Genomic DNA, 27,718 nt, shown 5'->3' on the forward strand with positions numbered 1-27,718 from the left:
GAAAACTAGCCTTCTCACGTCAATTTTTTATGCAAACATCAATTATATAACATTAAAATAAATAAGACACTCCAGTTACTGCTCCCACTTAAAAACATCAACACGTCTGATATGCACAGATTTAAATAAACACATTTTGGAAACTATGTTTTTAATAGCCTCATTCCAATGGTTGGTGTTTTCGGAAAGAAAAAAAAGACCAATCCATTTTGAAGATCGTGGCACAATGTCACATTGTCTTTCAGTAAAGAGGTGATTTGGAAAGGTATCCCACTTCATATCTTGAGATGAGAGTGCTCTTTGGCCACATAACAGCAAAAAAGGTTTATTTCCAGTCGGGCGTCCGCACTCTTGATTGAGAGACACGCTCTGTACATGTATCCGGTGTAGTGTTCACAACAAGAAGCAGCAAACTATTCAAACTGCTCACAATAATATGAAATAAAGACAACATTTTAAAGCAGCCTAAATCCTTCATGTAATCTCAATATTCATTCAGAAGGAAATACACAACAGGTATATATCAGCACCCACCGTATGTTCTCACCCTCCTCAGAAATATGAACCTCGGCCATTTATTGACAGCACCAATAAGCACACATAATTCTTAGGTGATTATTTACATTGGCACAAAGTTATATTTCGATCAAACATATTGTTAATGGTGCACACAATCAAACACCACACTCCACCTATCTGCATTTAAAGGTCAAACCAGACAACCAAGCATGCACTTTGATTCTGACTCCCATGGCACCTCACTGTAAGAAGACCTTAAAGGGAAAATGAGAAAGTGAAGTGACAGGTTTACAGTATGACACAGACTCGCTCACATCATCTGGATTAATGAAAAGCAATCTTACTAGAAAGTGAATGTGGCATACTAACCACAAACAAATGTACCCCCTCAGAAACGGGCCATAACTGACTAACCACGATCATTTCAACAACAATTACTACAAACAATAACGATTTGCACAACATATTTTGACTAGCTTAGGTTCTAAAAGGGTGTGCACCAAGTAACACATTAGGAACCTTCTCCATACACTTGCTTCTGCTACCACACATTGAAACATGAATGCAGTGTACGTCCAATGACAAGAGACTGGATACCACTAGGTAGTAGGGCTCTGTAAGGGCTATTGGAGCATATGAGGTTAGTATGGCCTTTCAGGATCAACAAGCGGTAAACATTTACATTACATTTAAATGCATTGACGAAGTATCAAGGACCAAAGGCAGTAAGCATAACAGAGTCTGCCAGATAAAAGATGGACCGGTCAATTATAATGTAACTGAAGGGGTCAGCTGAACATCTTCAGGGGATTTAAGCAGCAGGTCTTTGCAGGTAGCAGCAATAGAAGGTTTCTCCTAAGAAAGTACTAAGGGAGGGAGCTAAACACAGTGTCGCAGAAATAGAAATAGAAAATAAAAGAATAAAATCGATGTCCATTAAAATGATTCTGAAAAAGAAGCACCTGCAAGAGTGTGTACAGATATCAGAACAGCGGTCACTACCAATGAAGATCATCCTAAGCCCCTTAGTATCGAACCTAGTGATCTGGTGGAATGATGCGGAGCTCAACGTCATGTAATGTAGAGGACAGATTGCACATATAGCTAAGGGGATAGGTATATAAAGCAGTAATGGATACGACTCATGGGGGGTGTGTGTCACGCTCTAGTGTAAGAAGGACAGACTCTGCCCAGCCGCCTAGTGTAAGAGAGAAGCTGCCCAGATCAAATAAATGGAAAGCATATAGATTTACAGACTATGGCTCAGAACGATGTGATGAAGAAGACAAATATTGTAAGAACGTGTCTGGGTTGATAAACTAATAACAAATCTTTAAACACTATTTCGAGAGCAGTGGACAGTACACAACAAAACTGCAAGCCTAATCCCAGCCACGTTTGGCTTGGATCCATAAGCCAATCACAAGCTGAAGCAATGGCCCCCTGCAAGGTTTTATGTAGTACAATACATAAAGGACATAAAAGGTTTGGTCAATTTTCTTATTGACCACATTCTGGTCTAAAACGATTGGTCTCAAATAAAACATAATTGGTTCAGCCCCTCTTCTTACACAGAAAAGGTTGAACCAGAATTGAGCTTGAGCGTTGAGTTTACTTGCCAGCTTCCATTGACAAGTCGGAATTATGGTCCATGTTACACTAGTAAAATATTGTCAATATGTACACCTGCAAAGGCCAAGGACCTTCTTCCACATGCATTGGATTTAATAAAGACTGACCACTTAAAACTGGCACGAAATAGTACATTCCCCTGAGCTCGTATTTGTAGTGTTGGAAACAGCTTCCCCCGGTGCGGTCCTCAATCTCGCTTGCTGGGCTCTGATGCCACCAAGAGAGGCATAATTCCCAGTTCCTCCAGCTGTGTTCTTATAATGGAATCCCAGCCCTTATTGGCCTGAGGGTTTCGGGGCGATGGGTGCATCACCCCCTTCACACAGATATCCATGCCTGCAGCTGCCAGGGCCTTCCGTGCCCGCTGCTCTGCAAACCTCCCAATACCAATCACAGTCCGGACTCCAAGCACTCGCACAGCCTGGCAAAGCGCGTCGTCGCAGATCTGCAGCAGGTGCTCGCGCTGGATCCGTGGCAGATCAGTGGGCGTGAGGTTCTTGCCAGCATGGTTCATGAAGACGAGTGGGCAGTGGTTGTGCACGAAGCAGCTGCGGAAGAAGACATCTGGCTCCTGACAGAGATTCTTGAAGAAGCCCCAGAAGCGGGCACCACTCACCTCACTCTGGGGGCAGTCCAGACCCCGGATCGGTCTCTTTGGGTGCTCTGGGTTGGGCTTGTTCACTTCACCGCTGATTTGCAGCCAGCCTTTCACATAGTTCACCTCGCCAAAGGGCACCTAAATAATGACAAAGAAATAGTTACAAATAATTTGTTAATCTTCGCCCTCCCCTGTGCTCTAAATGGGCAGGTGCTTCCGGTACTGAGTACCTACACTTCTTTCATTTGAAAGGGAAAGTACCTGCACTTCTCAGCACTGCTACAATACATTTAATGAGAGACTACGGACACTTCTCAGGAGGAAACAGGTACTGTATATAGTGAGCATCTGCACTTCTATATTTCAATTTAAAGCACTGTTCCTCCCCCACAAACTACTATGAACCTTGTGCTGTTATCAAATATTTTCACTGTCAGCAAGGGGTCCTTACATCATTCTGTCAGTAAGTCAGTCAGTAATTCTTTATTCGATAGTTAAAAACATCATAAAAGTACACATATATACAAATAAAAAAATAAATAAAAAAGAATTAGATTACACCTATTAAGACTATTTCAGGTTTAAATATAAAATCAAGTAAACAGTATACTCTACAAGGGTCCCTTCACTAGCCCTCCACTCTTAAATTTCTTAACTTTACAGCAGTCTTAATAAAATTCATGATACAACATAGTGACCATGGATTATGTGCTCTTTGTAAAAACAGTAAGGCCGTTTTAGCATGACAGAACTTCTCTTTTTTTTAGAATCTCTACCAGGAATCTATGTCTAGGGTACTTAAAAAAAGGACACAAAAGTACAAAATGAAGGGTGTCCTGCGGAGACAAATTGTCGCAGACGCAGGTACCCTTCTGCTCAATCGTCAGTGTAAAACCTGGTGGGTCTGCCAGTATATGAGGTAAAAGATTAAGTCTAAAACGGGTCATTAAAAACCTATCCTGGGCATTATACATCACATAGAGGTATGGCTCCATACCCTCTGAGTTCTTGATGGAGCTATAGGCAAATACAGTGTGTTTTAACATCTCCCGATTTGTTCTAAGTGTGGAAGATTTATCAATCAACAACCTTTTAATTTTCCTTTTATCAGAAGGTGCAATAGAGCTAGGGTTGGTGAAAATATCCCTCTGGTCAATACCCTCCAGGGTTACCTTAACATAATTTAGCCAAGGTATTTGTAATCCTTTGTCCCTGGACAGGCAGTCTCTCAGAATTTGTCTAGTTAAATCTGCCTCCGGGTTGGCTAAGATTTTTTAGCCAGGCCATAATCGGTCTTGACTTGAGTTCATCCTCTAGAAAGGGTCTCCCTAATTCCTTGAGTGCAATTACAGCTGGGGAACTCTGAGGGAGCTTTAAAATCCTTCGCATAAATTTATTTTCCACCAGCTGCAATTGCTCTGTTTTGACATAACCCCAGACTTCTGAGCCATACGTGGCTTTAGACCAGCAAATCGAGCCATAAAGGTTCATAACCTGTTCTGGGGACCAACGGCCCAACCTTCGGCCAAAATTTAGTAAGGCCCCGTTTGCGGAGATTAATTTTGTACATCGTTCCTCCACTAGGGATCCAAATTTGAGTGCACCATCGAAAAGCAACCCCAGGTAAGTGAAAGAGGGAGTTGTTTCCAGTTGGTGGTTCCCAATTTTGTATACAAACCTCTTACAGGGGTTGGGACCTGCCAACATCACATAGGACTTGTTCAAATTCACTGCCAACCCCAAGGTGTCCATGAATTTCACAAATCCATCTAGCAGGCTTTGCAAGCCCCTCGGGGCGCGGGCCAGCAGCACCGCGTCATCCGCATATAAGAGCACCGGTATTTGGCGTGTTCCTATTCTCGGGCAGTCAACATTTAAATCTAACAGAGCCTGTTCTAAGTTGTTAATATATAACGAGAACAGAAAGGGGGCAAGAATGCACCCCTGCCTCACACTGCTCGTACAAGGGAATGAGTTGGTGTTCTCCCCCTCTAGATTATAGCGGACTTTAGCTGTCGTGTCCTGGTGTAGCTCCCTGAGAATTTTGATCAAGCCCAAATCAATACCCATATCCCTCATAAGACACCATAACTTGTTTCTGTTCACATTATCAAAAGCGGATGCAAGGTCCATGAACCCCAAATACATGGCTTCATTGCTGGCTTTAGTGTACTTTGCAACCAGCATGTAAAGATTAAGACATTGGTCACTGGTGGACCTCCCGGTTGTAAAGCCATATTGGATATCCGTAATTATGTGATTATCCTCTGTCCATTCCATCAACCGCTGCAGAATTACCCGACCCAGGATTTTGGCAGATACATCTATCAGGGAGATTGGTCTAAAACATTGCCGGTTATCCCTGTTACCTTTCTTGAAAATGGGGATAATGACTGCTGTTGACAAAGAACGTGGTAGCCCCGTCTGGACTGCCGCATTTAGCACTCTAGTGAGAATGGGGGCCCAGAGATCTACATTACTCAGGTATAAATCCGGCGGTGTACCATCCGGGCCTGGAGCTTTGTTCCGTGAGAGACCCTCTATCCCCTGTGTGGTTTGCGCTAGGGAAAACTCAATAACTGACCCAAGTGGATCTTCCCACCCCCTTTCCGGCACTAACTCCTGGTCGTGATTGTACAAACCCTGAAAGTGAGACACCCACTGTTCCGGTAAAATGTTTGTTCCAATCTCTGGGGTGTTACTATCCTGAAAACGAGGGTTGTTGACAAGCCTCCAAAATTGACCCATGCCCCTTCTTTCTCCTTCCTCCCTTAGGTCAGCCCATGCTTCATTTTGGAGAGCAGTCTTCCATTGTTTCAACACCTGTTTATAAGTCCATCTACACTGGGCTATTCTAGAATTGTCTTTAGGCTTAATTTTTAAACTGGATTTTAGGTCTCTCAAAGCTCGGGAGCACTTGGTATCAAACCATCTTGGTTGCGTATTGTGCCTCAAAGGGGCTTTAGTCTTTAAAAGACCATCAACTATTTTGGATACTGAGCTAAACGCCCTAACCAGGGTACTCCCCTCTATCTTAAGGTCTAGGCACTCATCGATCTGTGTTTTCCCTTTTGCCAATAACTCTTTATAGAAAGCTTCACCGTCAATTTTAGACCAACTAATCCGCCTTCCCTGGTCAGTTACCTTCATCACACTGTCCACCTGGGGGCGGATCCTTGGACGACAGGGATTTACTATGCTTAGCGTTAGGGGGTTATGGTCGCTAAAAGCACTCCAATGGATCCCCACAGTGCTAATCCTATTTTTCACCTGTCTAGATACTAACATATAATCTATATAGGACTGGCAACCTCTTCCCTTAAAAGTCGGAGGGAGTGTCCTGTCACACTCCAGGCAGACCAAATCGACCGTGTGTACCAGATCATGGTTCCTTAGGAGATTGCTCAGGACTATTCCCTCTACAGAATGTTCAAAGTGGGGGCCTTTCTCTATAGGGCACCGGGACCAGTCTGCAGTGAGGGGGAACAGAGTTGGGCACAGGTGACAGTTCAAATCGCCCATTAGTAAAATGGTAACTTCTGATGCCCCTTTTCTATAACCTAATTCCTGGCTAAGTCTATATTCTAACTCCTTAATTGTTTGGTTAATGCCTTTTGTGGGCCCTGCATTATATAAATTATACAAAGTCCACCTACGTCCAGGACTACTAAGGCCTATCGATTGAATATTGTGTGAGGACCAAGATACGCTGCTCCAAACTCCTTCCAGATTTAGGTCAACATATATTGACAGGCCACCCCTCGCTCTTCCTGAGCTAGATTTTTGAGCCGATACAAAGAAACATTTGTACCCTGCCATATGGAGGGGATTACTATCCACTGCCCAGGTCTCTTGTAGACTAATAACTTGAAACCCTCCAATATACTGTCTCCATTCGTTATTGGTAAATTTTCCTGTCAAGCCCGCAACATTCCATGAGATAAACTTTAGCTCCCCCATCGCTTGCGTTACCCTATTAGGATATTCGCTACCATAGCTTTGAGCCCTCTGCCCTTCCTCTGTCCTTAGGGGACTGCTTTAAAGGCCGGGGTGCTGTATTGGTGGTGCGGATTCAGGAACCCTCAACACTCCTCCCATTATATGTGATGTTGGGGGGCTAGATGGAAGTTCCTCCACCTGGGGTAATTTCTTGCTATAGTTTACTAATTCGGGACGTGCGCTACTTACATGGGATTGCATCTCAACAGAGGATTTTATTCCCCTCCTCTCTCTCTCTACCTCACTTGGGGAGCCTAATTTAACAGCCTCACTCATGACAGTCACCACAACTTGATCCGTTATAATTCGTGGTCAATAGTTATCTTCTAGGGTCATGAGGGGACGGAATCTATTTGCCCAGAGGTGATCATCATGAAGTTTTGCCGCAGGTACATTTGTACACCAGCTTCGTTACCCATATGTAGTAAAACCCGTCATTTGTCTCCCCTGAAATTGCCAAGTGTCGTGAATAGCCCTTTGCATGGGATAGAAATAACCCAGCGGTAGCGTTCTTATTGTACTTTCTGATTGCAGCCACCCGCAGGTTAATATTTCCTCCACCGAGCTTGTGTCCTTAAAGTTTACAATTACACAATTCCCCACCAGACTTTTCCTTGATATACCAATCCAATTCACCCTTCTGACAAACAGGATTTCACCACTATTATTCCCAGACAATGGTCTGTGCTTATTGAGCCAGGCTATTGTTTTGTTTTTAAGTTCAGGGTATGACTCTATCTGGTCTGGCTTCAACTCTGGCACTCCCCCTAGTCCACTACATAGGGGCATGCGGTGGAAGATTGATACTTGGTAAAGGATTAGGTATTGATGGGTTATTGGCACAAGTAGTTTGTTTTGTCTCAGTTGGTTTAATGTTCAGGGGCATCTTGTTTTGTGTTTGTGCAGTACACGTGCTAGTCCCTCTGGCTATGGTAGATTTGCCTCCCACCTGATCAGATCCTGTGTTACTGTGTGTAATCGGGTCTGACTGGGGATGGTCCTGCCTTGCCCCCGATGGAGTTCTAGTAGTGCAACTAGAGAATATGCCTTCCTGGGGAGCTACAACGGTGTGTTCCTTCGAACTAGTGCCTGTAAGATTAGGAAATCCGGTGCTACCCGGTGCCCTTCCCATCTTATAAAATTAATTTATAATTGTATCCAGTCTGCTGGCTAGCGGTTTAATCTGACTGATTATAAAAGTTTCCAGGGAAGATTGTAGCTCTTGAACCACCTGAGCCATCCAACTTGGGGATGCTAGCTGATGGACCGCTTGAGTTTCAGGGTCTTCAGCTACAGACTGACCTGTATAGGGTATTCTCGCTCTTGATTTGTTTTTCCTGGAACATGGGGCCTTCTTAGGTGCACTTCTTTTCTTCCTAGTGTGGGCTTTCTTATTTAACAGGGGTATTACCTGTGCATCATCACACAGCAACTGTGCACATGGAATATCCTGAGTGGAAAGGTCAGTGCTAGTGCAAAGGGTGACCACAATGTTCTCTATAGTGTTTTCCTGGGGTGGGGGGGGGGGGGGGGGGGGAGGAGCAGACCCTGGTGTTATTGACAGCCTTCTCTCCGTGCGCTCTATTTCGTCCGAGACTGCACCTAATGCTTTCCTCAACATACGATCAATTGCAGTCGGTTGCGGAATGGGGAGTAGCAGCGGTTTAGGGTCCCGAACTACAATCCTTGATGACAAAGGGATATTTGATTTAGCCTTGGCCGCACAAATGTTTACTTTAGTTGCCATACTAGGTATCGTCTTACAGTTAACTATCCCACACACTAACACTCATGAGGGGGTGGACCCAACCCCGCACTGGCAACCAATAACCATAAGTCCTCACAACCCCTCCTGTACTAGCTTACAGTTAGTGTTTGAGAGTCCAGTGTTCTGTTCTGTCAATATTCTCCTTGTTCACAGGTCGCCGGTTGGACTGCCTCCTGTTATCGAACAGATAACCCGGTTCCAAATGCCCAGGGAGGGTGGACCGGCCCAGCCTCCTCCAGCCCCAGACGGCCACAGACGGCCCGCCCTTTGCCCGGGCTTAGCCCGGCTGCACCCGCGCGCGTCCCGCGGCGCGGGGCCTCTATCGTCCTTTTAAAGCGCCACCTGGCGCAAAATCCTTCGGTGAGTCGGGTCAGCTGCGGGGAGTGTGGTCTCCCCCCTCGGCGGCCGCGCACAGGTGTCAGAGTGCAGCGGCGGCGGGGGAGACCTGCAGGAGACAGCAAGATGTTCGTACGCGCCCCTCTCCACCTCGCAACCCCTACGGGAATGCTTGCAGGAATGTAGCAGCAGTCAAGGGAGCCCAGGTAATGCCGCAAGAGTCCTCAGTTGTGGAAAGGAGCACCCCTACATCATTCACTTGTGCATATATCTGACAGCCGCGGCCCATGCAGGTAAGAGCGGTGGGGCTGAGTTGGGGGTGGGGGGGGGGGGGGCAGGTGGAATTCGACAGATGACCACGAGGCGAAATAAAATTAATAACTAATTTTCATTCATCTTCGTCTGTCGCAATCCCCCCCCCTCCCACCTGGCCACACTGCTCTTACCTGCACGGGCTGCAGCTGATATCTGATAAAGCTGCAGTACTCCTCTACACAGCTTTTACCTGCACGGGCTGCGGCTGATATCTGATAAAGCTGCAGTACTCCTCTGTGGTAACATACCTGAGCCCTGCTTAGTTGAGTCTTCCTCGAGGTGACCAACAGAGAACTTTGGTTAGCATGTGTAGCCAGCCCCTGTGCTCTACTGCGACTAACACAGATGGTGCTGATTGAGAGAGTAAATTTAGCAATATAGACATCTGTCCCAGAGAAAATCATAAACCAACTCCTTTCAAATACTAAACTCTAAACACAAGATATTGCAACTTTGGTGAGATTACACCCTTTGCATGTTATTCCTGGGGATGCAGTTGAGAATTTAACTCTCACTAATATAAAATTTTCCCATTCGACCACTGACTGATAACACAGTAAACATTTGCATATTACTCTCTGTAAAAGACAGAAAACTTAGTTCGTTTGCACATTTTAAGTCTATACATTGTAAAAGTTTTAACATCATGAAATGGCGTATATGCTAATATTATTGCTACAAGCTCCTACGTAAAGTCTACAATTTTCCCCAAATACCATATTTGATCAACTACTGTGGTATAAACTCACTTCATAAATTACATATTGTTTCTTCTAGATTTATTTGAGGTAGATGGATTCTGGATAATGTCCCATTCGTGTTTACGAAATAACAAATGAAACTCCAGACGCGAGTAACTGGTTCCAAGAGTCAAATGTAAAACGACAATTTCACTTGATCAGCACTAGACAACTACAATACCATATGTTAAATGCTGACGTAATGCAAAAAAGTTTTGGGATATGCTGGCAGAGTCCAATATTCTTACATTCAACAAATTAAAAATACGAATGTAACTATTTATGACAGTTTGAAAAAGATACACTGCCTGTGCACCATAATAAAGCAAAGTTCACCCTACAATAAATGAATCCAAGTCTATGAACCGCATTTGTTATTTTCTACCTGTTTCGGTTTGCGGAAGTGCCTGCCAAACTGCATAACCCTTTATCGTAGAAGAGAATTTATGAAGCGCAATTGTTTTATTCCCTCTGGAGAAAGACCGCATGCAAGAATAATTTAATTTCATTTCCTGACTACACTCTGACCCCCGGAGGGGCTATTCTTTCAATGCCACCAATTCAGTCTACCATCATATACCTAGGTTTGCTGACGCTAAGCACTGTTACCAACACTGCCTGTATAGAAGGGTATGTCTAGGGAACAAACACATCTCACATCTCAAAACATCGAACAAGTGGTTCAATTCTGCCCCTACCGCATCCTCCTCTGCTTGGTGGGTATGGCAAGACCTTAGCCTCATGCTATGCTTCAATGGTGCCACATTTCTTGTATTGGAGGCTTCTAACACGTATAGAATGATGTTGTGCTTCTGAAGTCTGGTCTCCCTTTCCAGTTACGAGTTTGTCAAGAACATATGTCAAGTTGACCCTGAGTCGCGGTGTTTGGTTACTACTTATGGACTCTTATTAGTACCATATATTTTAGTTTTCTTACCACGGACCAGCATAATGATTGGACACTTCATCTCTCTCCCCATCAGCACTAACCCTCCAAGGACAGTGTTAATACCTCAGCACAACAGATTTCCGACTGCGCACACAACCAGATGCCAGACATGTGGGGACCATAAGGTTTCCCTCTTCAATTTTCAGAGATCTTCGGGTCATTATTGTTAGTTTCGTCAAATAGTTGTTTCTGTGTGATATCAATCAATTTGCCCTCACAGCCTTTCCTGCGACATCAGTGGAGTCAAATATGACAACATGATGCCACTATCATGTTCACCACCCACATGGCTTCACTAAGAATTCAAAAATTTCTTTACAGAATAGGTCAAAATTTCAGTAATGGCCGCAGGCTTGTGATGGGAGACTCTACCCTCTGGTGCTTTGTTACTTCAACTAGACTCTCCATAACCACGTTCAACTCCCTTGGCTTATAGGACAATCTATCTAAGGTGATTCAACCATAAAGGTCATGCACACGAAAACAAAGATATCCATCAAATTTGTAACTAAATTCTACCTTACCCCTGCGGTCATGTTACAAGAACTTGCCAATGGGAACCCCGAGCACTCTGTTCTTCGTTGTGATGAATGGGAAGGACTACATGGCATTGTGGATTGAGGTGGGATCAATGGGACAGCCAGTCATAGACACCCATGCCAATCTGTTACCTTTGTGTTTGATTCAGAGACTAATGTTGAACAAAAGGGCCTGATTTTGTGAGGTTCTTGGCCATGAAATGGACAAAATTACTACAACTAAAGAAATTATAGAATTAGATGTCAATACCTTTCCTTCATGTCTACTAAGAAAACGCCATATAGCAATGAAATTAGATTAACAGTTCTAAAAACAGTCTTCTGGTCCATAATAGCCATCGAGGTTGTTTAGCAATTAGTTGATCAGAAGTAGAAATTAGAAGATGGGGCGGTTTTGTTTTGCACCCTGGAATCAACCTAGATGGCTGTGGTGCAATTTTTGGAAAACAATTTCCTCAAAAAAACGGGTATGTAAAGTATTACACAAACTGGTTAAGTTTGGATATATGGAAATGTTTATATAGCTTTAGGTTCATGTATATCATCAAGACACATTTTAAAACCTTGTTGTTCAGATTCACATTACCACTCTAGAGGAAAAACAAGCTATTGCAATGTCTAACATATGCTAACAGGCACAAGGCAGTGCCTTTATAATCTCCAGGAGATCCCATCTAGAGTAATGCCTAGGGATTCACTCCAAACCACCTAGGGGTCCTGGCCCCGTCCAGGTGCCGACGGGCTTGCCTTTGTTGTGCCAGCAGCGCAGCTGTGCTGGCATGATCTTTAAGTAGCCAACTGTGGAGGGAGTCCTAGAGCGCTGACCTTCAAGGTGGCGGCTCAACCAGGAAGTGGGGCAGTGATCGCAATGTGCCTATCCATTTCCACACACACAGTGATACAGCGGAGGACTGAAGGGTAGATCTCAACTGAGGCACAACATTCAAATAAACTCCCTTCCGCCCACCACAGCTCCCCAGAATGGTTAAAAAAAGGTGAATTAAATACTCGAAAAAGATTTGAAATAGGGCAGCGTGCAGAGCGCCTCTACCTGCAATTATGACATGACTGATACATGTACACTTTATTACTGTGCTCTGTATATCAACGTGCTAGAAAAGATGCCTTTCGTCACTAGTTTTTTCGCATAAGATGTCTCTCACTCCTCTACTACATAATAAAAATAACATATCAGATGGATAGTGCTTCATACAACACTTCTACAGTTTCGTACTGCTAAAAATAACAGGTGTATCTGTTATGCAATTTAATGTAACTCAATTTTGGACTTTGGAAGGATGTAAGCCTGAGCCAGCCTGGGTGGAATTTGTAAACTTCAGATCATGCACTTTAAGCAGTTAGCTACATAGCTTTCTATATCAACCCTAGATGGCATTTTCATTAAAATCCAATGTATCCGTAACTAAGTGTTTTCAAATTAAGACATGAAAGAAAAACAGCCTAGGGCCTTGTGAGCAACGTAAATTCATGTTTCTAAGCTACATGCTGTACAGAATGCTCCATGAGTGGAATATTTAACTGACAGGCTGTGAAACACATCCCTCCCAATTAACTCAGAGCTATGACTATTTCCGGCGTGCAGTAATATCAATGCTAAGCAGCTAGGTGCATCCACAGTTTTCTTTAAACAAATTCTGGGTGATTGACTTCTGCTCAATACTCTACGGAGTTTAGGGTCTTAGCAACGTGACTTGCGCAGCCTTTGCAATCTCCAGCCTGTCCTGGTGCGTGGCCAGTGCTGCACCCAAGTAAGGCCACAGTTAGCGGATGAAATAGGTAGCAATGGTGGTGGGCGGCATCATACTTGGACGGGACGGTGCCCTCATAAAAAAATGTGTTGACATACTTTTTTTTTAATCGCGAACTAAGAACCAATTAAACCTTTGAGTTGTATTATTTTTCATGCATATCAAAACAGACAAGTAAGCACTGGGCCAACAAGTTGCACTATTGTTCATGCAAAACAGTAGCCGCTCCATAAATCCAATACAACAAGGAGACCTCTGAGCCGATGGCCACTGTCTCTTGTCCCCACACCCCCCTTCTAAGAATCGTGACAGAGAGCAAGCGCCATCTCACATCATTAATGTGCAATCACTGCACTTGATTACACAATTCTGCTGCTTTGTCCTATCCCTCTGCTCAACAGTATTGATCAGCTGGACCAAGCCATCAATAGCATGTCTCACCTACCCCTTCTGCCAATTAGCAGATTAACAAATGCTGCTGCTGGCGGAGGCGCGTCCCTCCCGTCAGAGAGTACAGCAAACAAACTGAAGCCTGGTCTTAAAGGATCCCTTACCCTTGGGACTCCAGGCCCGGGGAGGTCAGGTAGTCAGCAGGAGGCGAGCAGCTCAAGGTCTTCAGCTCCTCTGCCCTCATCTCTGCTCCTCCACGCCTGGTCCACACCGTGGCTGTTAGCAGGCATCTGCCTGCACTGCACAAAAGGGGCACTCTAAACATGGCTGCCTAAGCGAAGCTCCACCATCTTACGTAGGCTCATTTCCTATACAGGTGTCTAACAAAGCTCTGCATGCCAAGTCCACCAACTCTCATGGACATCAAGTAAATGGAGCCAGGTGAATCTCACCCACTGCTTGCCCTCTGCTGCCCCTGGTACTCTTTTCTGCTAATATAGAAAGGAATAAAAACTTGAAGAACCCGGCTTACTGTCTGTAATTTCTCTGCTTGCTTTGACCATGGCCCTTAAGCAATGAACAGTATTATGCTGCGGGGCCAAGAATACGGCTTGTGCCAATCCTGCAATGTCACATAGGGGCAAACGGTGCACCAAATCACTTGTGCCTGCTCTGTAATTTTGGTGAATAGATGCCTAAGCAACTTCTCAACTACTGCTCTGACTTCCATCAGGGGTATATTCACTCCTAAAGGGCACCTAGGCAGTTCCTTCTCAGTCACACCCTAACCATTGCCATGTCTATGAAGAGGAAGCACCTTGTTTGGCATGTGCAGACCCCTCCGGCTAACAGGAACAGGCCACCCACACCGGCCCCATGCCAATGTACCCAGCGTTGTCCTATGAAGAGGTAGGGTTTCTGAGGCACTCCGATTCTGTGAGCCTGCAAATTCTACAAAGTTCTTACTGAAGCTAATGAAGAAAGTCAACGTTTCAGGTTCTCGGCCCAGAAGCCGAAGAGTAGACTAGGAGTGTGGGTAAGTAAGGGTATATGTTCACCAACGGCGCCCCCGTCAAAAATGGCCCCATGACGACAGTTGGCTGGTGACAAAAGTTTTCTCCACCAAGGCAGACAAAATTCATTTCAGCCAGGGCCACTGGAATGATACGATTGTGCATCCGCAACGTTTCCCCTAAAGGTTATGGATTTGCCGTATTTGACATATAATTCGCCATCTGAAGCATAATCTGAAGATTTCAACAATAAAACATTTTTTCTAGCTCAAACGGTTCAATAGTTACTAAAAATGCAGCCACTCGTGTTTCCCTTCACATCTTTGCTACGGATGACTGGTCACATTTGCCTAATGCTATATTTAAGTATTAAACGGGTACCAGTGAGGTGATAACAAATGTAAACATTACAAACTAATGAAATGATAGAACAAAACGTGCCGCATTTTACTTTGCCTTTTCTTTCTGCATAATGTCAGCCCTGCCGCATAATTCGGCCCTCCCCAGCCGCATAATTTCAATAGCCCTGCTTTCAACCAGACTGCGTAGGATGTCCCTACGTGGATCATGGCCCCAAGGAATGTGGGTATGGTGCCAAATTTAAAACAGTTGAAGGTGGTGGCAGAGTCAAATGAGTTGAAGATGGTGGCAGAGTCAAACGATATTCTCATACGAGGGATTTACCCCCTGGTGTTATGTCTTACAAGGACGAGAAACTCCGGGCAGCTAGAACATGAGCCAATGACAGAGAAGGCAGCCTTTATCAGAGCGACTCCGGCCGCTCCTCGTCCTGTCGGGGAGAGCCGTGTGCGGGTAATCACATTCCCCATGCACGGGAGGTGAGCGGCGGCCTGTCGATGGCAGGAACATTGACAGGAAGAAAGACCAGCTCTGGCCGAGGAGCTGCAATTACCAGCACACTCATTTCTCATTAACCGGCGGCAGCTGATAAATCAGTGAGATTTAGGCCTGCGCTCGAGCGCTGCAGATGCAGGGCGGCGCGCGCACCGTTCCCTGACCTGCGCTCCCAGGATCCTCTGCTTCTCAAGGCTGGGCGCCGCGGCATTATTCAGGAGAGGTACTTCTCCACACCAGTTCCACAGTCTGCCTTACAGATATGGGGCGGCCCCGAGTTCAACTGGTACTCAATGAAATGTGATAGAGGCTCCTTGTCCTTATGCCCCAGGGGCCTGCAGGCGCCTTCTGGATATGCTACAAACTGAACTAGTACTTGCCACTCAGTTAACAGAATCATAGATGGTGTTTTTTTTAAATGTATCTTTATTGGCATTTCGTCAAATACAAAAGCAGGCCAGGGCAGGCACGACCCGTCGTAAGGAGGCATAACTCAAAAGGGAGAAGGTGACGTTGCCCACTCCCACTGAGTGGTATAAATCGTGGAGTAGCGGGCAGTCACACACTGCATCTCAAACAACCAGAATTACCCCTACCCCATCCCCATCCCGGGAGGGGGGGGGGGGGGGACTGCGCGTGCACGACCACATAGAGGAGAGACCCACTCATGAACAATGAAGTTGAGTAAAGAAACAAATAAAGAATACAAAACCTTGACTCAACACGCGACAGGCATAATCGTTAACCCTTATCCACTGGTGTACTGGATTCGGAAGAGAGAGTGGTCAAAGAAAAGACGACGTCTCAGGGAAGCTGGATTGGGAGCGTCCGGTCAGCACCATCTAAAGCAGGCGCATAAGGTGTGGTCGTCTGAACAGTGCATGGAAAGATGAAGGGCCCCCACTTCAAGTTCTGTCCCGCCTAGGCCCTGACGTGCCGCCATGATCAAGGGGTAGGATCTCCTCTTCGTCATTAGCCAGAAAGGCCACCATCACTTCCACTCAGAGACCAGCAATTGGCTGTATCCACCCCTCACCTCCCCTCACTCTACAGAGCTGCAGCCTTAGCCCTGGCCCACAGCTCCAGAGACAAGCACCAGCGGGAGGGACCTCTCGCGATCTCCAATGTAGGGCAATTTACAGTTTTGCCAAGACTATGGCTAGGTCAAGGAACCTGTCCCACACCCTGCGCAGTTTGTTCTGCGGATAAACGCCCAGCAAAAAAAACTGCTATGGCGCCAACATCTCTCCCACCCAGCGCGCGCTCCACGTCAGTGATCATTGCACTCCAGAATCGCCTAATGGCAGGGATTTCCCAAACCATGTCTAGAGACCCAGCATCTCTCAGGGCACATCAAGGGCCCTGCATGTGTTCCGCTTAATGCATAACATTTATTCTGTGGGGTTTCAGATAAACTGTGTGCATGTGATTAAATAGTATGTATTCAAAGTGGGAGCTACACAAAACCTTGTGGACCTGTTCCATTGCCAGCTTTCACTCCCTGTCCTGGAGCCTCCTGCCCAACGCTGTTTCCCATCCTTCACACCTACGATGGAGGTCTTCCTTGCTCATTTCTAGCATTGATCTGTAGAGCCACGAGACCAGCTTGCACCCATGGACAAAGGTCAGAAGGACCTACAAGAACTCATGTGTCCCGGACTCCGCCAGACCCCCAAGCCCACAGCCTCCGCATGGCCACCCCCACCGGACCATATGTTTATTGAGGATCAGAGCACCAGGGAGGCCATCTTTCTCCATTAAGGAGTCCAGCGTGTGCTTAGAGCCGTCTGCATAGAAGTCACCTACAGTTTCTATGCCCACCCCAAGCCACTGTTCCAGTCTGCGCTCCGTGAAGTATACCACCTTACAGGTAGGAACTCCCACCAGCAGGGTCGGTGGGGCATAAAGCACCGGATGATGTTAACTCATCGCCAAGGCCCTCCAGCACCTCATCGCGAAGGTCAAAAGTCTCGACGACGGAGCTCCCCTCATAGTCTGTCCCAACAGCCAAGCCACCAGGGAATCCCTGCACTGGGGGTTCAGCAAATCTCCCAAGATCCCGAGCATCTCGACCTGCTAGCCACCCGCGCCAACAGGAAATACAATTCTATGTTGGAACACCCAGGCCCCCACTTCTAGATTCTGGTGCAAAGTTGTAAGGTACCCGCGATTTTGCCCCTGCCCCAGACTAGTTCCCAGAGCATTGCATCAAGGGCCTCAAACCAACCTCGGAGATACAGATCATAAGATTGGTGAAATAATGCAGTACTCTTAGAAGAACCACCATCTTGGTGAGATCAATTCTCGCCATTATGGGTTGTTTAAGAGACCGCCAGAATTTTACAATGCCTCTGAGTCCCGCAGCAAGGCCTTGAGTTTAGCTTCCCTCGTGTCCACCACACTATGAAACACACGCACCCCTAAGTACTTCAGCTGGGTCGATGCCTATTGGATGTGTCAGTCCTTTACAGAACGGGGAGCATCGATCCAGCCTGGGAACAAGGGGAAGAATTATATTTTTTCCCAGGTGGTCATAAGACCCGATGCTTCACCTAGGTCTTCCAACACAGACATGCACCACGGTATATCCAAGTCAGGGTGTCGCAGATAAATCAGCATGTCGTCAGCATACAAGGACACTATGTGCACTCCATTGTACAACGGAATTCCCCAGGTGTTGCCATCAATCCTCATTATACTGGCAAAACGACCAACACAAAAACATTGGTGAAAGGGGGCATTCCTGGCATTCCTGTTACGTTCCCAGGAACACCCCAAAGGACTCAGAGATGTCACCTCCCACCTGCATACAAGCCTGTGCATCAGCATACAAAAGGGCAACCATCGGCACCACCGTGGACCGAGGTTCATTCTGATCACCTCCTTCAAATAAGACCATCCCAGCGTGTCGAAAACGTTGCGCAAATCTACCTAAAGGGCCAGGAAGCCTCAGGCATATTCCTCCAGCATCTCATTCAGGAGGTTATAAACTGGGGAGTGGTATGCTTATTCCCACAAGTGTGCATGCTGTGCGTGTTATGAATCCAGTAATCCCCAGTGGGAACACCAATCCTGGAATTCAGAGGCTACTCTAAAGGTCGGAGAGTCTGGAAGGGGTGGGGTCGAATGGTCTGAAATAGTGTTAAAATTTCCCCTCAAGAGCAACGGTGTGTCTGGTGTTAGTGCCAGCAGTGAGGCAAGGGAGTCGTAAAACTGAATTTGGTTGAGGTTCGAGGCATGTATGCTGCCCAGCATCAACTCAACTCCATTGACCTGTCCCCTAATGAAAAAGTACCTCCCTTCTTTATCGATACGTTCCGACAAGACGTCTAAGGGCATCCCTAGTCGAATCCACACCAGTCAACCGAAGAGATCTTGTTGTACAACTATCCTTCCATATCCGTTGTAGCGCATCAACCTCCCCACTCGTCAGGCGTGTTTGTTGTAGGAAAGCCACTTCTACCTACTTGCGCCACAGGTACGAGAGAATTTTGTGCCACTTCGCATAAGATCCCATAACTCTCACAATTCAATTAAATTGAGTATAAGGCGTAATGACATAATGATGCATCAGAATTTCGACCACTAGCCCCCTCCTCCCAAGCTCCCCTCAATTGCCACAGAAGGGACACCCAACAAATGACAAGTCCAGTGCTTCGGGTGTTGTCTCCCGTCACCTGAGTCAAACAGTCCCAACTCCCAATCCCCAGGACAATGCAGAAACGTTCACCCGTCCAAGAACCAAGCAACTATCCAAAAGCAATTGTCAACAATGTAAGTATTCACAGTGAACTCCACCATCCAGGAGAAGTTGGTGAGGGGTGACATGTAGCTCCGCTCCGACAACAGTCTCCCGCCTGCCCTAATACAAATGAGCACAAATACTTGTGGAGTCATCGACAGGGTGCAAACACTGACCATCAGCATATAGTCCCCGTGTGTAAGCCAAGGGCATCTCTCTGTGAGTCAATACATCAAACACATGGGCCCTCATGCCCCCACAGCAAAGCACAGCAGTCTAGCGGTCATCCATTGAGCATGGAATGATCACTGATGGGGTCGGACCAACTTCTTGCTCGCCTGTCAGCAATGATTGGGCTCGAGCCTTGGTTCGTGTCTGATCTTCTCAAAGCAGCAACGGCATTGCAATCTCCAGCACCTCCTGGAGGCCCCGCGTTCCCTGAGCTTCCAAGGGTCCGATCACCTAAGGGCAGCTGCAACATCTTCACCTCGTCCTCCTGGGCTTCGGGGGTCTATGCCCAGAGCACCTCCATGCCTGCCCTATATGTTTCAAGCCACTCCCAAGCAGCCACAGGGGTCGGAAACAGTAGCATATAGCAAGCATTTTCCTCCCTGAGTGTCTTTTTTTTACTTGGGTGATGGAGACCCTGCTCGGCTGCACCTCCAAGGTGTAGTCCGGAAAAATCGCTACCAGTACATTGTCCACTTGAAACCTACCCACCTCTCAGGATCGTTGCAGGATGCGAACCTGGTCTCGATACTGCAGCAGGCACGCCAATGGGTGTGGCGGGCTCCATGGAGGGCAGCTGCTGAGCCAGGACCCGGTGAAGCTCTTTCCAGTACGAAGGATCTGGGCAACTCCCGCGGCTCCACCATCGACACGAACCAGTGCTGCAGATAGGGAATCATGTCCTGATCCTCTGCCTTTTCCGGGAAACCAACAATCCTCACGTTAGTCCATCTTCCACTTATCTCTTAAGAGTGTCCACCCGCCTAGTGAGCACCTGTGTGTCCAGGGCATCGAGGCGAGGCGGGACCGCCACTTTGAATGCCTCCGTCTACAGCACTCTAGCACTCATCTTACGGTGTTTGTCGCAGAGGATCCCCGGGTCCACCACATGCAATCCAGTTTTTGCTCCAGGAAGTCTCTGGATTTGTTAATGGCCACAGAATTTGTGCCAGAGTGATGTCCACTGGTGCCCCAACAGCAGGAACCCAAGCACTCTCTGCCACCCCTCCTGGCAGAGCCACTTGCAGCCGGGTGGACTCCAGACCAGATCAAGAGCCCACCGTGGACTCTCGCAGTGCTCTGGTGCGCCCCATCTCATAGGAGACCACACTTGGGGGAAAGTTTCACTCAGGCAGGGACCACTCCAAGAAATCGCCCCACAAACGGAAACCAGTTACTCTCCTGCATTTGCAATGCAGGCAGGAGCACAACACAGCCCAAGCGCAGGAAGGGGCACCCCCACAGCGGGAGTGATCCCTCATCAGTTCATTAAGGTTCAACATCTCACAGGCAATGACAGTCCACTGTCCAGGAACACCGGGGTCGCAGCCAGCTCCTCACAGAGCTTCCTAAATGTTCAGTGCCTCACAAGGTAGATCAGCTCACTTGTCCCTCAAATCCATCACATCCCTCGGGGGCTCTCCACACTCAGTATCTGTAGCCCTGTACCAACGATAGGCTAAGCAGCAACAAGCCGCCGCCTACAACCCCTCCTGCTTGGGCCCAAAAAGCCCACCAAAGTCCTCTCTCCTTTTAGCCTGCTGTTGCAGCCTCACACTCAGGGGTGGGAGGGTCAGACCTTCTGTTGCAGCCTTCTTGTCATTGTGGTGACCTGCACACAACAGTACCTGGCTCTCTGGGCCCACCATTCTGGGCACAGTAGGTGACCTGTCCATCACCTCACGGCTAAGCATGGTTGCCGGCAAAGTCTTTGCATGATGCAGCTGCCATTTTGGGCCGCGGGCCACCAGAGTCAAAGTTCCCCAAAATTCGTCATAAGGAAATCCCTGTATCTCCGGGGAGCTCTGCTCCTGGCAGGAAAGTATGGGGGCGCAGCGGCACTCCGTGAGCCCCGTCTGCCCCTCTGACACCCACTGTGCGTGTAATGTAGGGGTCGCCGGCGGGAAGCTCCTCTAGGGTGCAGCCATCTTGTGCTGTGGTTAGCCACGCCTCCCCATTATTAATAGTGTTTGAGTATAGTGCCTCCCTTTAAAAACGTTAAATCCGCCTAGCATTTCGCTAAGAGTAATTCACTGCTTGTGCGATATTGAAGCCAGAGTTGTTCATTGGAATCAACTGCTAATGACCCACCGTGTTCTTTGCCAATTCTACTTAATTCAAATATGCCAGTGCATGCATGTGTCCTCTCCAGTACTGTGTGAACAGAGGCACCACACCGAACACAAAAAGCACCACCAGTGAAACCTAGTTTATTCAATAGCTTCTAGTTTGTTAAGATTCTGTAAGTTGAAACAGCTAATAGAACCATTTTTAAAAGGTGATATAAAAAGCAGAGACGGCTCGTACTATAAGGTATTGCACAGAAATCCTTTAAGAGAACTGCAGGGCTTCGGGGGGCATGAGTAATAACATGCTTTAGCCCCGTCCAAGATTAAAATTCAATTTTCCTCTGTCAAGTCCAATCCATCACTTTAACCTTTAGCCTCAAACAAGGCAAGCCTTTAAATTGCTGTACTATCTAACAGAAATCGCACATTATTATTAGTATAAAGTGCAGACCGAGGCAGTGGGTGAACTTCAACAGATTGCTTACGTAGTAAGTGAGTAGATGTGAAATTTGCAGGCACCAGCAAGTCCTCTTACCCCTCAACATTCACTCTGACATCAACTGCGGGGCCACTCACCTTGCAAACTACTCCTCACATTCTGAATTATATCCCTCACGCAGTCACAACACATTCAAAGACACACACACACACAAACGGACGCGTTCCTGCTCCATATCTATGTAAGTACAGATATTTATTTCCCAGTGGTGCTGCAGAAACTCCACTTGGAGGAACAAAATGGAGCAGCATCCGAGTCCAAAACCTGAGAGTTTGCACTCATGAAAATAAGAGAAATCAGACAGCTACATAGTTAAACATTCTGCGAACGGCCATCTATGCGTAAAATATTTAGATTACATACCAACAAGTGCTAGTGCAAATTTTTCTCTTTATCCGGAGGAGCCCAGGTTTAAGGAACAAAATAAGTGCCGTGGGAGCAGATGTATAGATTTGGCATGTTAAAATAGGCCCTAGTTCTGAGAGGATGTGTATTTTCACGATTCCCTGTGTACCTTAAATGCTTTCAATGGAAGGCTTACCCCAGTCTGGGCCATTCCGAAGGGGCCGGGGTTCATGCCCAGGAACAGCACCTCCTTCTGGGACTTGCAGTATTTCCTTACGTAGGCCTGATGGGGGTCCCAGGCATACTCCAGAGGGTTGTAAATGTACTGAACAGGCTCCTGGAAGGACAATTCCTTTAGCCGGACATTGAGCTCCAGCTCAGTCTGCAGGAAACGGTCACCCACGCTATCCCCTTCCCAGAGAGTCTTTATTTCAGACTCAAAGTGTCCTGGCCCATTTGCGAGGCCAAGGGAAGCTGCCAGCTCCACCGCCATCTTCTATAAGGCAGAAGGGAACAAAATACTGTTAATGAAGAGAATTCTTCGAATCGGAAATGGTCAGTACTGAAATCATAGTGCATTTAAAGAGAGGTACTGATGCCAAACCTAAGCCTCTAAAAGAACTGAAGCCAGCAGGTTAACATGCCGTACTGTTGTTTATTTGCAGTTTATAAAGAGTGGAAAGATAGAGTGGGAAACAAAGTGCTTTGCATAGTACCACATAAACAAAGAAAAAGCACAGGCAATCCCAGTATTGAATAAGTAAATCATACAGTTTACACAGTACTGGGTTAACAATCCCAGTATTGAGTAAGTAAGCCATGTAGTTTGCATAGTAGTACCGGGTTAACAATAGAGGGGAGACATAACAAGCCACAATATCGAATAACCAAGTCAAATATGTTAGATAGTACCCCACAGTTAACATTACATACGAACAAAATCAATCAAAAGTATCGAATGAGCAAATAATATAGACCACACAGTACTGAGACATCAGGAGATAAAGGCATAAACCAAAAATATTGGATATCATGACAAATATTACTCAGTACGAGGTTACAAGACATGAAGAATCCAAACAATGCACAGTACCCAATCAGCAAGTTCGAGAGGATAACAGAAAAAGGAAAATATGTACATAATATAAGAATACATAGTGGTATGCTGACTAAAAAAGTATTTGGAAACAGAAAGGCAAACTTATGTTAAATAGTGTAAAATAAAAGACTACACAACTACAGTGATCATTTCAGGTGGCCATTATCTACGAACCTGAAATCAGGAGACATTTAACATTTCAGCTCTCCTTTCAACATTTCAAGAGACGAGATACCCTATAGATAAACAGAGGAATGGGGTTCCACACATTGGGACGCTCCCAGATCAAGTTATTGTCACTGCAGTGCTATGTCCTGACTCGGAGCTTATGAAACTTGACAGCCAAACACTTTCCACAAAGATCTCAAATTATTTCAATCAAATATTCAAGCCACACCCACAATTTTAACAAAAGCTTACACATTTTCAGGATGCACAGTCACATAAATCCTTACTGTACATCCTTACTGCACAAATGCATGCGCTCAGCTAGCTATCCAACTGTGCTTCCACGCCATATCCGACTGCCAAGTCATTACACAGGCTGCAGCAGCAACAACAAACAACATCCCAAGTCTCAGTCAAATCTCTAGAGCTGAAGTGGTTGGTAAATAGGGGTGTCTGATCTTAATGCGGTCATAAACGACTGCAAGTATCACCACAAATGGCTCCCAGTGATCTGTAAAATGGAGGCAAATGTTGATAGTAAGTGATAAATCATTTTCTACTGGGTTTACGGTCACCACAGAGATATCTGTGGATACATTAATTGCGCAAGTTTTACAGTGACCACAATTTATTAACATTTTTATTAAGATTCTTAGGTTTTAAAAACGTACTGCACTTACTTTGATTAAAGCTTAGCTAGCTTAAATTCATAACTTGTACTCAATAAAATATTTCGATGGGTGGCTAGCCTTTTGGAAACATAATATCTCACATTTAGGATAACGGAACAGTGGATAGAAGGAGGATGCTGAGAGGTACTGATTGGTCATGCACACAAATGATGCTCTCTTTCGTGACTGGGAATACACACTCACAGTCTGTAAAATCCATATGCAACACGTTGTGTCTTCTACCAGAAAATGTGTCTATTACATCGAATTTTCTTCTAATTGATTTAATCTGGGTAGGCTTTTTTTTCAATAATGTTGTACGAGACCAAAACCCACTTTTTACACCATGGCCATTAAGATTTTAGAAGGGCAAGAAATAGCTCCTTTCCAACCAGAAACATAAAGCTCCAGTAGATGCATGTTAAAATCTAAATACTTTTTTAACATAATCTAAATGTCTAGCAATGCTGTGGTAATCAAAAACGATTTCAATGTATGCTAGAGTTTGATTACAGGGTATCCATTCTCCAGGAAGACTAGTACATGACACGCACATTCCTGCCGTGGATTGTCTCTACTTATGATCACAACTACACACTTAAAACTTCGAACTCCTCTTACCTTATTGGGTTTATCTTTATTTTACAAGAAGGTGCAGCATTTCAAGACTAACTACACAGTTATTCACGATAACCAAAACTGCTCTTTTTGAACTTTTCTCAAGTAAACAATATGCCAACTGGTTAAGTTTCAATTATTTTCAATCGGGTAGTTGTCCTTTTAAAATTCTTTTAAAGTAATTGGACTTGTCAATGCAATTAAGAAACTTCTTAATTTCTCCCTTTCTGCAGTATGCCCCCCAATTCGCCATGGGTCTTGATTCTGTCTCGTCATTGTCACTGCACACGTCTCACCATCCCCCCAGCATTACTATACTTGGGTGTAGCCTGAATGATCGATTTCTTGGTCTTCCGTACCCTGCTTTGTAGTTCAGTGTTGTCTTCCCTCCCGTCTTTTTCCTTCTGTCCTTTTTTCTTTCTTTTCTTCTCTCTATCTATGACTTATTTTTTCACTCCTTTCCATCTTTTGTCTTCCTGTCTTATATTTTAGTAATATTTGGTATTGGTATATGTATCACAAACAGCATTTGTATCTTACTATGGATTTATGTTGAACTTGCATGTCATTGAATTTGCTGATATTTCTTTTTTGGTAGAAAATATATGTCAAGAAACTAATTGATAAACAAAAAAGCAAGTAAGATATTTGACCTATAGCCAATGCGCCATTTCAACCAATGCCAACCTTTTCCTACAGGACATCTCTCTCAAGCCCAATTTTTTAAATTTTGTATTATTCTTTTATTGAGAGTTCAAATTATTGAACATTTGGAGCAAAAAAAACAAATACAAAGTGCAACATACATCCATACTTCTTATCCTATTTAACAATTATTCAAGAATACTTAAATATGTATATGTATATATATATATAAAAATACATAAAGCTATTCTGCTCTATACAATACACTTAATATAATTCTTAAAATATTTCTATATACAATTATATATTGCACACTTCCTCATCACATAATAAATAAATAAATATTATTATGTGACTTGTGCATATATTTGGAATTGAATTAAATCAACAACAATATGGCTACAATTACATCAATTACAGAACATTAATTAGCTATGGGTCCCCTGCATCTTTCAAACTTCCTAAGGGCTCCCGTTCTGAGTGCATATCGCCCTTTTAATTCTTTGACTTTACTTAATTTTGCTCTCCATGCTTGGAATGAAGGTATTTTTTTACAACACCAATCTTGTAGAATCAGAGATCTTGTCACAAGGGCATATATGTATAGGCATTCTTCTTGCGCATTGCTCTGCATTTGATTCAGAGAGCTACCCAGAACTGAGATATATTTATCAATAACTATCGATTGGCCGAAGGTATTTCTAAGATATTTTTCAATGTCTCCCCAGAAATTTCCTATTTTGGGTCAGTGCCAGACAATGTGTGACCATGTGCCTCCTCCTTCTTCTGCACATCGAAACCACCTATCTTCTATCTTGGGATAAATATTATGTAAGAATGTCGGGGTTCTATAGAGTAACCATTTTGTGTAAAATTGCATTCTTTTATAATTAGCTCCTCGAATGAATGTGGCATTACACTTATTACCACTTCTCCAGGTTGTTCTTGGAATCTGTATTCCCTCTTTTTCACTCCATTTATCCTGCAATTTCCCATAACTAGGGACCAGTTTGTTATTATAAAAAAAATATATCTACGTACTTACTGACCTCTTTACGGAATTTCCTAAAGCTTCAATTATTCCAGAGCCTGCTGTCAAGGCCTCTATATCAATCTTTCCTAGGCAATGTTTTATTTTAATATAAGACCATTTAAGTATATCCTTGGAGTGGGATGGTCTTATTTCTATCTCAGACCACTCTTTCCATGAATCTAAGTTGATGAAGTCTTTTATTTGCCTATATCCGTTTTCCTCCCCCTTACTCACTTCAACAGGCTGCAGTAGTTCCACCTCCCCCGTATACGGGTCTGACAGAGCCTTCGTGACATGGATTCTCGGGATCTTATAGAAGGCCAATATTTGGGCTCTCTGTTTAAGAATCCATTGGAGTACTTTGTACCACACTTTCTTTGGATCCTTTACTATTCTAGTGGGGTCTTTAATTTTATACTGTGTTAAGATTTTATTCATAAAAAAATTATCTACTTCCGAATTATCGAATTGGGGAAAGAATCTGTAATAATTGTGTGCATAATTTGGGAAATAATATTCTCTTATATTTGGGAGGGATAACCCTCCCTCTTCCTTTGAATAATATAAAGTGCTAAGCGCTTGTCTTGGTGCCTTATTAGCCCATAAAAAAGAAGAAAACAGACTATCTATTTCCTTAAAGAAAGATATTTGTAAAATGCATGGGGCTGCTGCAAGTAAGAAATTAAACAATGGTAAAATAGACATTCGAATAAGTGCTGCTCGGCCAAGAACCGATAATGGTAGTTGACTTAATTTTTTGGTTCGGCAGAATATAATTTAACTGAAATAGCTCCTCTACTTTTTCTGTTACATATACCCCCAGGTATCTCTTCGGACTAATTGTATATGTTAATCTAAAATTGGGCAAAAGAGTAGCTACAGAACAATTACATAAAATAATTTCCATCCTTGTCGTATTTATTTTATATCCTCCTATTTCTTGGAATTCCGAAAAAAAAAACTAGTATCTCTTCTTGGGTGCTGTCTTTAGTGTTTAAGAAAAGAACAATGTCATCTGCATATAGTTTTATATTAGTCATATCTTGTAAAGGCATAGTTTGTTCTCTTTTATGTCTAATGGCTATTGGTAACGGTTCAATAAAAAGGGCGAACAAAATGGGAGAAAGGGGACAGCTCTGTCTTGTGCCCCGATTTATAAGACAAGAACCTACATTCATT

The 27,718-nt window shown here is 44.8% G+C and overlaps 1 protein-coding gene across 2 annotated transcripts in view; it reads right to left on the reverse strand.

Annotated features, from left to right (window-relative positions):
• Window positions 1–134: 134 nt before the first annotated feature.
• The window catches only part of SMUG1 (single-strand-selective monofunctional uracil-DNA glycosylase 1), a 110,699-nt gene continuing 83,115 nt past the window's right edge, over window positions 135–27,718 (reverse strand). For both annotated transcript variants that reach the window (XM_078688243.1, XM_078688252.1), the window contains 2 exons: window positions 22,502–22,801; window positions 135–2,887 (listed from right to left, as the gene is read on the reverse strand). In XM_078688243.1, the coding sequence (XP_078544369.1) occupies window positions 2,339–2,887; window positions 22,502–22,798 (846 nt within the window). In that variant the 5' untranslated portion in view covers window positions 22,799–22,801 and the 3' untranslated portion in view covers window positions 135–2,338. The remainder of the gene's footprint in view (window positions 2,888–22,501; window positions 22,802–27,718) is intronic.

The sequence above is a fragment of the Lissotriton helveticus genome, chromosome 1_1 (genome assembly GCF_964261635.1).
Source record: "Lissotriton helveticus chromosome 1_1, aLisHel1.1, whole genome shotgun sequence".
NCBI lineage: Eukaryota > Metazoa > Chordata > Amphibia > Caudata > Salamandridae > Lissotriton > Lissotriton helveticus.